Source organism: Petaurus breviceps, unplaced genomic scaffold, assembly GCF_028583685.1.
Source record: "Petaurus breviceps papuanus isolate PSGF00001 unplaced genomic scaffold, PetGlider_PUasm1.0 90667, whole genome shotgun sequence".
NCBI classification, from domain to species: domain Eukaryota; kingdom Metazoa; phylum Chordata; class Mammalia; order Diprotodontia; family Petauridae; genus Petaurus; species Petaurus breviceps.
In genome coordinates, this window is record NW_027187302.1 from 240,042 (window position 1) to 255,964 (window position 15,923).

The window sequence follows — 15,923 nt, forward strand, 5'->3', positions numbered from 1 at the left end:
ATGAACAGGAAGTTTTTAAAGAAATTCAGACTCTCAACAATCATATAAAAATGCTCTAAACTACTAATAATTAGAGGAATGAAAATTAAAACAATATTGAGATTCTACCACACATCCATCAGACTGGCAAAGATAGCAAAAACCAGCTAACTTTGGGTTGGCTGTGTGAAAACAGGTCCACTGTTGGTGGAACTGCTGGAGCTTGTTTTTTAGAGGAGGGAAGGCAAGGAAATTGGGGATAAGTGACTTGCCCAAGGTCACACAGCTAGTAAGTGTGTTAAGTGTCTGAGGCCTGATTTGAACTCAGGTTCTCCTGACTTCAGGGCCAGAGTTCTATACACTGCCACCTGCATGCCCCTGCTGGAGCTTTTCATGTCATTATGGAAAACAATTAGGAACTGCTCCCAGAAAGCTATACCACTATCAGGCTTATACTGCAAATAAATCAAAGAAAGAGAAATAGCATCTATTTGTGCAAAAATATTTATAGCAGCTCTTTTCATGGCTGCCAAAAATTGGAGACCAAAGAACTGTTCTCATATTTGGGAATGGCTAAACAAGTTGTGGTAAATTAATGCAATGGAATATTGTTTTGCCATAATAAATTATCAAACACAATTTCGGAGAACTGGGAAGACCTTCATGAATGGATAAAGAGTGAAGTGAGAACTGGGAGAAAAATTAAAAAAAAATTTAAGAAAAAAACAACTTTGAAAGACTTTAGAATTTCATTCAGCTTAATAACAAATCATGATTCCCAAAGAATGAATATGAAATCCACCACTAACCAACCTCCTGTCAGAGAGTTAATGAACTTAAAATTTAGGAAGAGATACACATTTTTGGAAGTGGCTAATTTGGGAATTTTTTTTTGCTGGACTATACAGATATGTATAGGTGAATTTAGAAATTTTTCTCAATGGGGGGGTTAAAGGCAGTGGAAGGGACAGAGTAATTAAAAATACTTATTTGAAAAAAAAATTTAAACCTTAAAAATTTTAATGTATAAAGAGATATGTATAAAGAAGAATATAGTTTCTTTAAAAATACAGATATCCCTTCCCTATTGAGACTTTCCCTATTATATTTCACTATATATCACTGGTCAGGACAAGAAATTAAATGGGAATTTTGGGGAAGTTTTGTGGAAGCCACAGATAACATACAAAGGCCAACAGATGACACAGAAAGAGTTTAGAAACTCAGAAATGCAAAAAATACATGTACAATATTGTATAACATCAAACTAAATTTTACAATAAGTTACTGTAAACACCCCATGAAACAAAAAGAAAAATTCAGATTTCTCTGGTATGAAGGGAGGGGTCAAAAATTTTTATGAGGATTTTCCAGATCATAGAGGCTCAGTGCCTCTAACCCCCAAGATGTGGAAGGGATAACTATCAAAAATGTGGAAAAGGACCTCTGGCCAAGAGGACTGGCTAAAGAGGAGCCAGAGCCCTCCTGCTCTCACATACCGGCTCCAGCAAAACCTTTAAGCTTGTACCAGATCAAATAATAATCAAGACGTTCAATAATAAATTAGAGTATGTGACTTCTAGCTTGGAACTGCAGAAGAGCTGAGTAAGAAGCCCACTCGCAACAGGAAAAGGGAGTCCTCCAACAAAGCCAATTTTAGTGATCTAGTGATCACGATTTAGTGATTTGCCTCCCAAGATGACCAAAGACATGAACATGTTTAGCTTCTATGGGTTTGTTTTCAAAGGCAAGAACAGAGGGTTCCTTGAGAAAGCCCCAGGATGGGGATCTTGGAACACCCATGGAATGACCAGTAGGGGACTGTAGCCCAGAGACCAAGAAATCTCAGGCTCCAGGGCTCAAAAATGTGCACTATTCAGTCCAGAGATGTAACAAAGGGTCCTGAAGATCAAGCGTTCTTGTAATGGGCATGGGCACATATGCAAACATCTCCAACAGCACCTCCCTACATGGTAGAAGCTGGAGATCATGTTTCTGGAAGATCTGTGAGGACGTATAATGCAACAGTATATAGATTTTCTGTAATTGGTTCTGGTCTGCTAACCACATTAGGAGAAACCTTTTTTCACTGTTAAGCCAGATCTGAAGGTGCCTTCAAAAGGCATTAGTTGGTCTTGGGTCATTATCTGCTTTTGGTTTGAACCCTTTGCTGTTGTTTGTGTTTGGTGAGAGATGAGACAAGGGAAAGAGGCCTTGGGTCTTCCACTTCCTGAACACCTGAACATCTGGCCCTCTGACCACAGGCCTCATTCTTTACTTGCATCAGTAAAGATGTTTATCTTTATTTTTTTAAACTTTAGGTGAAGATAAGATCTCCAGAGGATGAGACCTTGTAATTTTCAAAAGGTCAGGTAAATCAGCCTTGGGTAGTCAGGGAGTCTGAAGTCCTACTGGGATTGACTCACTTGGCAGTCATGCCACATCTGGGCATGAATTTATTGAGACTAATGTTGTGTAAGAACTGATATAAGTTTGAACTCACTTTCTCCAGAGACCAAGGTGGGTGAGGGTGTGCCCTGTTGGCGGGGAGAGGGATATTTGCACATTTGTTGTTGCATATCTTTGAAATAAACATCCCTTTGAAAAAGCTATTTGATATTAAGTGGTTCAATGAAACTGGAGTGTAATTCACTGGCACCTAACAGTAAGGGGAATGCATCTAGTAAGGGTTCAAGCTGAGATACCACCAGCTCAGTGTAGTTCTAGACTATATGAGGGAAATGTACTAGGCCTCATGCTAAGAAAATGAGGCCAAAGAATATTCATTATACTTGGAAGCCCAAAGATCAAGGGGAACCTAACCACGAGAGGAGGTGATCAATATAGGAACCCAGGGAGCATATGGAGTCCTGGTATTAAGCCTCAATTCAGGAACTAAAACTGGACAAAAAAAAATGAAATTAAAGAAAACACTGATAAATATTAAAAAAATTATTGCAACTCTATAAATACTCCCAAAGGAATGAGAAACTAACAACTGTAAGTAGATACTCAAAGAAAAAAATTAATTTTCCACAAGAATTACATGAATATTTAGAAAAAATGAAGCAAGATCTTTAAAAAATTCAAATAAAAGCTCTAGAGGAAGGAATCTGAAAGAGAATAAATGGCTTAGATGAGAAAGTGGCAAACCTTATCCACTAACAGACTCCCTGAAAATTAAGAATAGAACAAACAGAAATCAGCGATTTCATAAGCCAAGAAATATTAGATGAAAAGCAAAAAGTTGAAAATACAGGAAAAATATAGGATAGTTGATATAAAAAAAACAGCTGACCTGGAAAATAAGTCACAGAAAAATCATTTACAGGTTACTGGATTCCCTGAAAATAATAATTATTTTTCCTATTAATTTTTTTTACCAATATATATTATTTTATTTCTCCCCCAATTAAATGTTAAAAAAATTTTAACATGTTTTCTTTTTAAAGTTTTTCATTCCAAATCCTATTCCTTTTTCCCTCCCTCCTTTCTGTGACATGGTAAGCAATCAAATATAGGTTTTACATATACAATCATGTAAAACATTTCCATATTAGTCATTTTGTACAAGACTCAAATTAAAAAAAATGAAAGAAGGTGAAAAGTAGCACTCTTTAGCCTGTATTCAAACATTATCAGTTCTTTCTTTGGAGGCAGATATTATTTTCCACCCTTAATCCTTTGGGAATAATTATTTTTAAAAATTCTGAACACTATATTTTAAAGAAGTCATACATGAAAACTCCCTAAATCTGTTGGAACTAGAGGGCAAAATGAAGATAAAAATAGTCCACTGATCATTTCCTGAAACTCCAAAAGAAAAAGCACCAGGAATGACATAGCCAAACTCTAAAGCTTCCCCATCAAAGAAATACTACTATAAGATACAGAAGGAAGAAATTCAAGAACCAAGGAGCTATGGTCACGAGCACACAAGATTTGGCAGCTTCAACCATAAACAAAAGGAGATCTTTGGATATAATACTCTATAGGCATTTGCTGATGTTAGAGTTTGAAATTCAAGATAACATATAGTGAAGACATATATAGTATGATTTGGAAGTTTAAGAGGGAAGTGTATACTTTTCTTAGAAGAACAAGTAAACAGTAAGAGGAAGTAATGTAGATGAATTAGAGAAATAAAGCATAACTATCTCTCAAGGGATAAACTGAACTTTCTCAGGACAAATACTTTAACATGGCCTTATGTTAATTAATTAAGGCAAATGGGGCAGCTTAAGTGGTTGATCTCCCTTAGCTCCTGTGGTCGTTCATTTCAAATGAGTTAGCTTGGACCAGCCCAACCAATCAGTAAGTTCCTACTGGTCCAGGACTCAGAACAGCCCAGCAGAGTCATAACCCAGGTTTCTTGAGTTTTGCCCAGGGTCCAACAATAGTCCTCTCCAAGGAAAGAAATAAAGTGGATTTCCTCATCTTTTCTCCAGGGCCAAGATTGGTTATTACAATTATACAATACTCTCCTTTATTTTAATGTTTTCATGTTCTCAGTTTTTCTTATGAATTCTGGACCTGTGGTCCTTTGATAATCTATGTGGCTGATTGGTGAAGAAGTACATGATAATCTAACAATACAAAATTTAATTTCTTGCCAGTTTGTAGTAAAATTTAAAGTAATTTTTTTTAAACCCATGATAGCAGGTAACACAAAGCCATAACCCATTATCAATTTGTGATGTGCTGACAGGAATCACTTAAGAAAGAAGAAAATAAAGGTCATGGGCATCTTATTATTTTATTAATTCACTCTTTAGTTAAGCATTTACATTCTGAATAGTTCATTACAATTTTTTTGCATAGGTAAATAGATTTTATTAGAGCTATAAGAAAACATGGAAATAGACAAGAATTATGAAATTCATCCTGCTACTTTTCCAAAACAATGACATGTAGACAACTCTTTTGACTTGTACCCTTAAAACTGCTACTTCCACCAATACCACTCCATTTAGTCCCTAAAAACAAAATTTGGTATGGTCTTCAACGCTGCCAAAAATATATTTTTTTCTAGTACATTTTACTTTGAAGTATATCTTCAAAAGCATGACCCCAGAAGGAAGAAAATTTCTCAATAAAATAATTCTATAGATAAATAATAAATGATTGTTAAACCTGAGCTTGAGAACTTATATCACTGGCTCAATTGCTGACTGTTAAAGTAAAACTCTTTATCACACATTTCAGCATCCTGTGATATGCTCTTCTACAGCTGTCATGGTAACTTTAAAATGATGGTTTATACTTGATGCGAGACTATTTCTTATAGAATATAACTAAAAAAAGATAAAGGTGACTTATTGGGAATATTGTTATATAAATTTTTCACTTAATTTCCCTCTGAACTGCAGAGGTAGATTATTTTAGTGCAATGCAGCTAATTCTCAATTACCTGAGTTAATAAAGGAAAAGCATTATAGCTGATAATGGAAAAGAGGGAACGACCTGGTCGGCTAGTTTGTAATTATGGCACACTAAGCCATGCAGCAAGACAACTTGTTACGGGTACTAAGGTTAGACTCAGACTCAGGGGTCTTGTAAAAAGGAACATTCTTAACTTCTCTTTGTCTGCCTCCTTTATCTTCCAGTTGCCATACCGTAAAGAATGGGAATGGGCCTCCATTGGAAACAGGATGTGATCCCTTTCCCCAAAACTATGGCATGGCAGTTGCAGAGTGGGAAGGCATACCTAAGGAGGTGCTCAAGTTCTTTGCAAGGAACGAAGTGGATAAAGTGGAGTGTTACTGCATAAGGTGAATGATGGAAAGGAAATAAACAAACATGAAGTAGTACAAAGCATTGTAAACAGTATTGATTGAGCCTTCTTAAAATTTTTTTAATCAGTTGCATAAAGTGAACCAACATTATCAAGGGTTATTGATGAAAACCTGAGAAGTCACTTTCTTTAGAAACTGCAAAGATATTGATATTGTAGTTTCTGTTGTAAGAATAAAGGCTCTGTTCCCAAAACTAATTATTCTTATAAAAAAGTATAGCTTAACAAAATGGTTAACAAAAAAATCACATTTTAGAGTTATTTTATTTCTAGTAATAGTATTACTATTCAGTGTACTACATAAAAATAATGAGATTTTCAGCAGGAATAAGTCTTAAAAAGAACTTGGAACAGAAAGATTAATATCGAAAATATGAACAAATAGAATGCATATACAGGACTATTGTCCAAAGGGTTGTTTATCCTAACCTGGATTAATGACTGTCAATCAATAAAGAAATAATTCAACTACAAAGTTAATAAACAAAAGTTATCATCTTAATTTGAGAGCTTTTTCAATCATTATAAAAAGTGTTCATCTTTGACAAAGAAAAAAACTTGTCACAAATATTTATTGTTGTACTCTATTTCTAGAACTGATTTACAGTTTGTATTTTCATTGCCTCCTTAGGCCAAGGGTAACAGTCGGGTTGAATTTGGTCGTAATCAGTGCTGTAAACCTTAGAGCGGACGAATGCTTCCTTATCCTGGGGCTCAGGGTAGACAGTAGCTGATTTATCACGGTAGGATTCTTCCACAATCTGGAAATATAGTAAAGTATACATTTATATTTTAACAAACATACTGAATTTAAAGGAATAGCTAATTGCATGGTATAGCAGAAGCAGCAATACCTACTGGAATTAGTAGGTATTATACTCATTATGTATCAATACTGTATCAATGAGTAATATGTAATAAAGCTGAAAAGGTATACCATAGCCAGATGGGGAAAGGTTTTAAAAGTCAGAGGAGTCTGTATCTTATCTTAGGGGTAAGAGGAAGCACTGGAGCTTTGTGAACAGGGGACTGACATAGCAGGACCTGTGTTTTGGAAATATCAATTTAGCAACCATTTGGAGACAGGGAGACCAATTAGAAGCCTGTTGTAATAGGGCATACAAGAGTGAGGACAGCCTGAGCTAGTGTAGAGAAAAGGGATAAGATACATATGAAGATAGAACTGACGAGTCTTGGCAAATCATTATATGGGAAGCAAGAGGAAGAGGAGAGCATCAAGAATTACTCCAAGGTTATGAACCTGGGTGACTTAAAGGATGGTGGCACCCTCAACAGAAATATGGAGGTTAGGAAAAACAGAGGAGTTGGACTCTATGGCTTCTTAGGCACCTTCCATCTTTTTAACTGGATCCTATAATCTTATTAAAAGGAAATGATTTGTTAATCCCAATTCTTTTCTTCTCTGTGTTCAGGGATCAATGTCCCTTATAGCTGTAAAAGGGAGAAGATTCTACCAATGTATCCTCTAGTTTCTAGAATCCTGTTCTGAACTTTCCTCTGTGTTTCTAAAGAGGAAAGGAGAATTGGAATAGAAAGGTCTTTTTAAACCAAAACACTTTTGTGTGAGAATCTTTAATATTCTCTCAGACTTGCAATGAGTAAACCTCTGAGGGTTTGTCTCCACAAATTTATGCAGCCTTGTTTCTGAACATGATTTAGAAGACTTGAGCTCATTATTAAAAATGAGGAAACAGGCACATATTTCTACTGGTAAATGAGTTTATTTTAAAGAGAGCTCCCAATATAACTGGCTACTCACTTAATTGAATTCAGCAAGCATTTGTTAACTATCTAGCATATGCAAGTGTAATGGGAATAGGAATTTGAAGATCTTCCCTGCCCCTTAATAGACCTAGGGGGGAATTTGAAGACCTCCCCTGCTTTGAAAGTAAACTCTGCCCCCTAATAGGCTGAATGTAATCACATGGAGCCTGTGATGGAGGGAATTTGCTGAAGGGTGGAGCAGAGCCCACAGGAAGCTCCCCTGCTGTGAAGATAAACTCTTCTCCCTAATAGGTTGAATGTAGTCACATGGAGCCTGTGGTGGGATTGCTGAAGGGAAGCAGAGCCCACAGGAAGCTGGGAGCCAGAACCAGAGAGACACTGGGGGAGAGAGGTGCTCAGGCAAGGAGAGAAAGAGGTTTGTGAGTAAATATTGATTTAATATAGGTTTGTGGGAAGGCTAAAGGATGCTGTGGCTCTCAGTATTATGATGGTTTCTTAATATCTTTGGTGCTATGATGGAAGTGGCTTACTGGTTTTGGGATTTGGGTTTTCTGGTGTCTAAATAAATGTTTCAGTTCTGTCCTCTATATGGAGAGTTTGGTATATTTTGCAATCAAACATCATGTGATATTTATAGTCAAGGTCTTTATCATGATTGTGGGTACTGTAAATATTGCCTTGGTGCTGAGGAAACAAAAACAAGATAGAAAAAGATCCTTGCCCTCAAGAAGCTAGCATGGGGGACTGTTGGGGATGGGCGCAGAAGGAAAGGTTGAATCTTGCATGTAATAGAGATAATTAAACACAAGGTAATCTGAAGAAGGACAGAATACTAATAAATGGTCTGGGGCTCAGTAAAGGCTTTTAATAGGAGGTAGCTAACAAAACTTTAAATATAAAGGTTCTTTATGTATGTAAGGTGTATGTAAGGATAAAGTACATTACAGGTTGTGGAAGCCAGTCTTATACAAAACAATAGAGATGGAAGAAGGAATATTGAGTATCAAGTAAAACAGTTTGGCAGGAACTTAAGGGTGCATGAAAGGCAGCATTGTGAAATAAGGCTGGAAAGATAGGATAAAATCCAGCTCTATGTAGAGCCAAAGAGTTCATGACTAAATAACGAATAGAGAGGATTAGATAAGCTAAATTAGATTATACTGATTGCAAACTTAAAAAAAAGATTTTGTACAAAGTCAGTGCAGTTAAGATTAGAAGGGAAACAACTGCGTGGGAAAAATCTTTGCAGTAGGTTATAAGACAACGCCACAAGGCTCATGATGGAAAGAGATGTCTACATTCAGAGAAAGAACTACAAGAGTTTGAATGTAGATTGAAGCAAACTACCTGCTCTCTTTCTTTTTCTTGTTTGGTTTTGTTTCTTCTTTCTCATCGTTCATTTCATTGGTTATAATCCTTCTTTACAACCTGACTTATGTCTAATGTGAAAATATTTGCAGATTCTATACGTGATTGCATGCTGCCATTGCGGGGGGAGGGGCGGGAAGGAAAGGGAGAAAATTTGAAACTCAAGGGATTGTGGAACTGAATCTTGTAAACTAAAAGTAAACAAACAAATCAATAAAGACAAAAAAAAATGAATTCCAAAAAAAGAAAAAAATATTTGCAGCAAGTTTCTCAGATTAAAAAATCACATTTTCAAGATATATGAGGAATTCAGACTTATAAGAACAATATCCACTCCCCAACTGGTAGTCAAATGCTATGGAAGTCACTAAATTGTGTATACCCTTTGACCCAATGATTCTACTACTAGCTCTATAACCCAAAGAGATCAAAGAATGAGGAAAGGGAACCCATATATGCAAAAATAATCACAGAAGCTCTTTTTGTAGTGATAAAGAATGGAAACTATGGAACTGTCCATCAATTAGGGAATGGCTTACCAAATTATAACAACATACGAGTATAATTTAATATTATTGTGCTATAAGAAATAATGAAATGGACAGTTTCAGAGGAACTTGAAAGATTTGTATGAACTGATACAAAGTGAGCAGAACCAGGAAGAACAATTTATATAATAACAACAGTATTGTAGAGACAGACTTAAGAACTCTAACAATTATCTAAGCAATTATTCTTGATTCCAGAAGACTGATGACAGTAAGCATACTTTCCTAAAAGACAGGTGATGGAATCAAGATACAGAATGAGACTTATATTTTTGGATATGGTCAATGTGGGAATTTGTTTTGTTTGACTATGCATATTTGTTACAAAGGTCTGTCTCCATTACCCTAAAACTCTCCAGCTGAGGAGAGAGGGAGTTGGTAGAAAGAGAAAATGCTTGATCATCTGTTTAAAAGTTGAAAAATCAAACAAAATGAAGGTAGGCTGGTGCCAGTAAATATTAGACTGATGGATTTGTATTTATCCTGGAGAAAAAAGGAGCCACTGATGATTCTTGAGTATAAGAGTGACATAGACTTGTTCATCAGGAATATTATTTTAGCATGTATATGGATGGGAAAGAATAAAGAATAGAACCAAGAGAGATCAATTTAGAGGCCACTACAATAGTCCAAGTGAGAAGTAAAGAACTAGGGAGGTGTCTGTGTGTGGGGAGAAAGGGATAGAAAAGACAGGTGTTGGAAGAAAAATGGACAGATTTGGCAACTGATCAGATATAAGGTTGAAGGAGAATAAAGGGTCAATTTGCAGTAATTCAGAATGTGTGTGTGTGTTAAATGAGATTTAAATTTAAGAAGGTGGATACAAAAGGAGAGGTTTTACCTTCACTGCAATTTTCAAAGAAACATCTCTAATGGTATTCAAAGGTGGATATAGTCGACCCTCTTCCAAATGTTTCTTTGATACTTCCTTAGCTATAACCTAGAAATAAAATGGAAAAAAGTTAAACTTTAAGCCATCCAATTTAATTTGTGATCCATCATGGGAATTCTGTAAAAGTCAACAAATACTTGTTAAGCGCTTACTATGTGTCAAAGGCTTGAAGACTTGGTGCTGAGAATAACACCAATATTAGTGAATAATACTCCCTAACATTTCAGCTCACAAACTAGGTCTTTATTACAATAGTATGGGGGTGGGAGAAGCTTGAGAATAGCACCTTACTTCAAATGAATAATATTGCCTAAACCAATTTTTTTGGGTACAATTCAATATATTTTTGAATTTCAAAACACTAATCTAGCACAAAGAACATTTACAAATTAAACGAAACAAAAAACAAATAGAAAAGAACATATATGCTAGCTGGAAGTTCTCTAGCAGGGGTTCTTAACCTCTTTTGTGTCATGGACTCCCTTTGCAGTTTGGGGAAGCCTATGAACTCCTTCTTAGAGTAATGCTTTAAATAAGTAAAGTACATAGGATTACAAAGAAATAAATTATACTTAAATGCAGTCTGTTAAGCCAGAAGACTGGGATCACAATCATTCTAATAGCTGGTATATGAACTACAGTAATTTAAAAATAGTGGTGAGTATAAACAATATTTTTAGATACACGCAACAACTGTAACATGCTTTGAAAATACCTGTAATTTCTTTTGGTGACAAAGTCACAGATACTGCTAATACTGCTGTGATTCATTAACTACACTTATAATGAAAGGGAATGATAAATTTCAATGAGTGGTTAATAAAAATAAAGATGTACTTTTTTTCTCATCCAAGTTTACGGACCTTGTATCAAATCATTGTAAGTTTAACACTTTCAAAATTAATGAATCCTACTCAGTAATACAGAACACATATATTATTAATAATGATATTAACAAATTAATACTATTTGTTAAAAATCATCACTAATTTTTAAAGCAAGAACAAGAAGTTTTTTAGACTGTGAATAAATAAACCAAAATATTATTTCATCTTTGTCTCATCTTTTTCCATTTCAAACCCTCTGTATGTTTTAATATTATTTATTCACATACTAATATGTACATATAATTTATAAATAAATATAGATAAATTAGAGGTACATGCTCAACTTTTTTAACTGATAAGGACAGGTAATCAAAAAAGTTTAGAGACCATACAGAATGGCAGTTATCTGGGTATCTGGGTCATGTGAGCTACCATGACAAGGGGAATGGTACAGAGGACTGATTCACAGAGTGGCACAAAGGTAAGGATCTGTCCCTAAGTGAGCAGACACTCTGGGAGGTATCCAGAGAGTAAAGAGGAGATAAGGAAAGCTACCAAGAGGGCCAGAAAGCCTGACTCAAAGGGGAACACTATACCTCCATTATAGATTTCAATCTTCCAATACATATTCATAGCATCTCTACTGAGTAGAAGGAACTGTATGAAATTCTAGTTGATTAATCTAAATGATTAAGGCTCCTAAGAAATAATAAAAGGAACAATTTCAGGGACACTTGGAAAGACCTGTATGAACTGATGCAAATCTAGCACAATGATTAAGGAGCAATTCCTATCTCTCAAGGAAAGATGAAACTGTAAGGTAGTAAGAGAAATACACAAAACTTTAATACAAGTTAGGCTATGATAAGGAAGCAGCTAGAGGACTCATTGCATAGAGTGTTGGGTCTGGAGTCAGGAAGACCTGATTTCAAATCTGACCTCAGATGCCTAACTAGCTGTGTGAACCTGGGTAAGTCACTTAACCTCTTGTAAAGCCAAGCATCAGCAGCTTTCCAGAGGACTGCTGCTGTGAACAGCTTCAAGATTCTGATTACATAGTATAGTAAACTCTCTATTGATTCAGCAGTAAATTAAGGTAAAACATTCACAGAAATCAAAGTACAGTATTCATAATGTTATGTCATAACAACTTATCACTAAAATGGCCACATTGTTTAAAACTAAGTACAATCATTTATTAAGTTTTTAATTCAATCATCCTATTGCCTCCTTAAGGGACACAAAGCACAAAGGTCAAAGTTCTCCACCCCTAGGTCACACTGTCTTAATCTCTCAATGTCTTCTTTCTTCTTAATTAGAGATTAGTTTCCAATCATCCTTAATTCAATCATCCTGAAAAGTACAGGATACAAGAGTACAAAGTCCTCCACCCCTAGGTTACATTAAATCATGATCTTCTCAGTTTGCATTAAAAACCCAAGGAGAGGTCTTTTCATCTTGACTTGAGGCTGGCTCTCAGCTTCCATGGTTCCTCTTCCATGGGTCCAGCTCCTATCTGAATCCATCCAACTTTGAACCTGGGTTCAAAGGCAGGCAGCTCCCAACTCCTTGTCTAGTTCCTGTTCCATATTGAAGCTCACAATGTCTAGTCCCCCTCACGTCCTTCACAGTTTCTGTTCCTGGGAAGACAAAGCTTAACAAAGCCACAATAACATTCATGCACATTGCCAATACCATCACCAATTCACTTTCTGCCTTTGAAATCAACACAGTTCCAATAACAAGGTATGAGAAATCCATACAACTCATGAGTATAGTCCCAGGACCTCTGAAAACATCAGTAAGACCCTCCTCCAGGATTTCTGTAAATATACAACAAGAAAATCCTCTTTCAGGGCTTCTGAACCAGCAATAAGGTCCCAGGGCTTTTGTAACAACAGCAACATCCTCTTTCAGCAGATGAGTCTGACAAAGTAGCATCAAAAGAGACAGATAAAGTACTGGCACCACAGCCATGCTTCCTCTCAGTTCTCCTCTTTTTCTCATTTCTCAATTCTCTGTTCTGCCACCACAATTTCTGTTCTCCATTCCGTTCTCAATTCATAGCAGTTTTCAGAAGTTCTCAGGATCCTAGGAATTCTCTCTCTCTCAGCAATTCTGGCTCTCTAGCTTGGGTTTTTCCTTATATATGGTATTAGCTCCTCCCTGTTCTGCCCCTTCCTGTTACATCAGCAACTTCTCCCACTGTGGGATTCACAAGTTCTGGATCTTAATACTTGATACAATCATGAACTGAAACACAATGTTAAAGAGTTTCTTTTTTTTTTTACACTTTTCTAAAAATTTATTTTTTATTATACCCCAGGAGCCCTGAGCTGGGGTGAGCTCCCCTCTTTTTTTTTCTTTCCATTTTTCAAATGCTTCATTAACTTCTGATTTACACCATTTCCGCCAGATTTTGAGTTATAAATTTTCTCCCTGTTTTACCCCTACCCACCACCCCAAAATAGCAGTCCCACAGGATATCCCCTCCTCCAATCTGCTCTCTTCCATATTTCCTCCCATGCCCTTTTCGACTTTTCCAGTAGGGCATGGTGTATCTCTATGCCCCAGTGCCTGTATATCTTATTTCCCAATTACATGTAAAATAATATTAATAATAGCATATATATGAACATTTGATTTTAAAATTTTGAATTCCAGATTCATTCCCTTCCTCCCTTGTCACCCACCATTACTGGCAAGATAAGCAGTTCAGTATAGGTTGTACATGTGTAGCTAATGCAAAACAATAACATAGATATATTGTAAAAGACTTACTTATATTTCCCTCCCTTCTATTCCACCTCCTAATTGTTCTATTCTTTACTTTGATCCTGTCCCTTTTCAAAAGTGGGTGTTTCCAACTCCCCCCCCCCCCTGCCCCAGCCTATCCTCCCTTCCATCATCCCCCCTCTCATCCCCTTCCCCCTACACTCCTGTAGGGTGAGATACTCTATTTAGTATGTATGTCATTCCCTCCCCAAGCCAAATTCAACGAGAATAAGGTTGACCCATTCCCTTTTGCCTTCCTATTCTTCCCCTCCATTGTAACCATTTTCCCTTGCCTCTTCTATATGAGATAGTTTACCCCATTCTATCCCTCCCCATCTCTTCTCCATATATTCCTCTCTCACCTCTTAATGTCACCTTTTAAGTATGATCCCTTCCTGTTAAATTGTTCCTGTGCCCTCTATCTATGTATACCTGTAAACATACATACACACATACACATTGTATTCATATGCCCATATACCCTCATATATATATTTCCTTCAACTTTTCATACTGAGAACAGTTTCATCAGTTACAATTGTTGTTTTTCCATGTAGGAATGTTAATAGTTCAACTTTGATGAGTTCCTTATGATTTCTTTTCCCTGTTTACTCTCTCATGCTTCTCTTGCTTCTTGTATCTGAATGTCAAATTTTCTATTCAACTCTGGTTTTTTCATCAAGAATGCTTGAAAATCCTCTATTTCACTGAATGACCATATTTTTCCTTGAAACATGATACTCAGTTTTGCTGGGAAGGTGATTCTTGATTTTAATCCCAGCTCCTTTGACCTCCAGAATATCATATTCCAAGCCTTTCGATCCCTCAGTGTAAAAGTTGCCAGATCCTGGGTTATCCTGATTGTGTTTCCACGATATTCAAATTGTTTCTTCCTGGCTGCTTGTAATATTCTCTCCTTAATCTGGGAATTCCAGAACCTGGCTATAATATTCCTAGTTTTCTTTTGGGGATATTTTTCAGGAGGTGATCGGTGGATTCTTTCAACCTCTATTTTGCCCTCTAGTTCTAAAACATCAGGGCAGTTTTCTTTGAGAACTTCCTGGAGGATGACTTCTAGGTTCTTACTTTGATCATGGCTTTCAGGTAGTCCAATAATTTTTAAATTATCTCTTCTGGATCTATTTTCCAGGTCAGTGGTTTTTCCCATGAGATATTTCACATTGCCTTCTATTCTTTCATTTTTTAGGATCAGTTTAACAGCATCCTGATTTCTCATAAAGTCATTAGCTTCCATTTGCTCCAATCTAATTCCGAAGCAATGATTCTCCTCATTGAGCTTTTGAGATTCTTTTTCTATCTGGCAAATTCGGCTTTTTAAGGCATTCTTCTCCTTATTGCCTTTTTGAGCCTCTTTTGCCAATTGAGTTAGTCTATTTTTTAAGGTATGATTTTCCTCAGTCAGGCTGTTGACTCTCATTTCATAATTTTCTTGCATCGTTCTCATTTCTCTTCCCAATTTTTCCTCCACTTCTCTTTATCTGGTTCTTAAGGTCCTCTATAGCCTGTAACCAGCTTATATTTTAACACCTTTGAAGCTTTTGGTGTAGGAGTTCTGACTTCACTGTCTTCCTCCTGTTCCATGCTTTGCTCCTTTTTGTCCCCAAGGTAGGAATCTAATGTTGGAATCTTCTGTCTGCTTTGTTTCCTTTGCCTGGTCATGTCGCCCCTCAGTCACTTGACCCCTGGGCTTTTTGCCACAGTAGGACTCTGCCACAAGACAGAGGAGCTTTCATCCCAAATGCTGAGGTTTTCTCAGTTGCCAGAGGTATTAGGTGGGTACCTTCTCTGAGGCCTTCACACGCTCTGGCAAGCTGGATACACACCCCGGGATCTCCACCCTAGACTGCAATTCAGATCTAAGCAGGTTAAAGCAAGAGCGATTACCTCTCAGACTGGTCGCTTGGTCCCCCAACACTCTGCAGGCCAGGAGCTGAAGCTGCCATGTATGACTGGCTGGCTTTGCAGGGTGTCTC

At 36.7% G+C, this 15,923-nt stretch overlaps 1 protein-coding gene across 1 annotated transcript in view; it reads right to left on the bottom strand.

Annotated features, from left to right (window-relative positions):
- Nucleotides 1-4,716: 4,716 nt before the first annotated feature.
- The window catches only part of ME1 (malic enzyme 1), a 286,728-nt gene continuing 275,521 nt past the window's right edge, over nt 4,717-15,923 (bottom strand). Inside the window, 2 exon segments of the mRNA XM_069065073.1 lie at nt 4,717-6,534; nt 10,277-10,375. Of these exon segments, the coding sequence (XP_068921174.1) occupies nt 6,364-6,534; nt 10,277-10,375 (270 nt within the window). The 3' untranslated portion in view covers nt 4,717-6,363.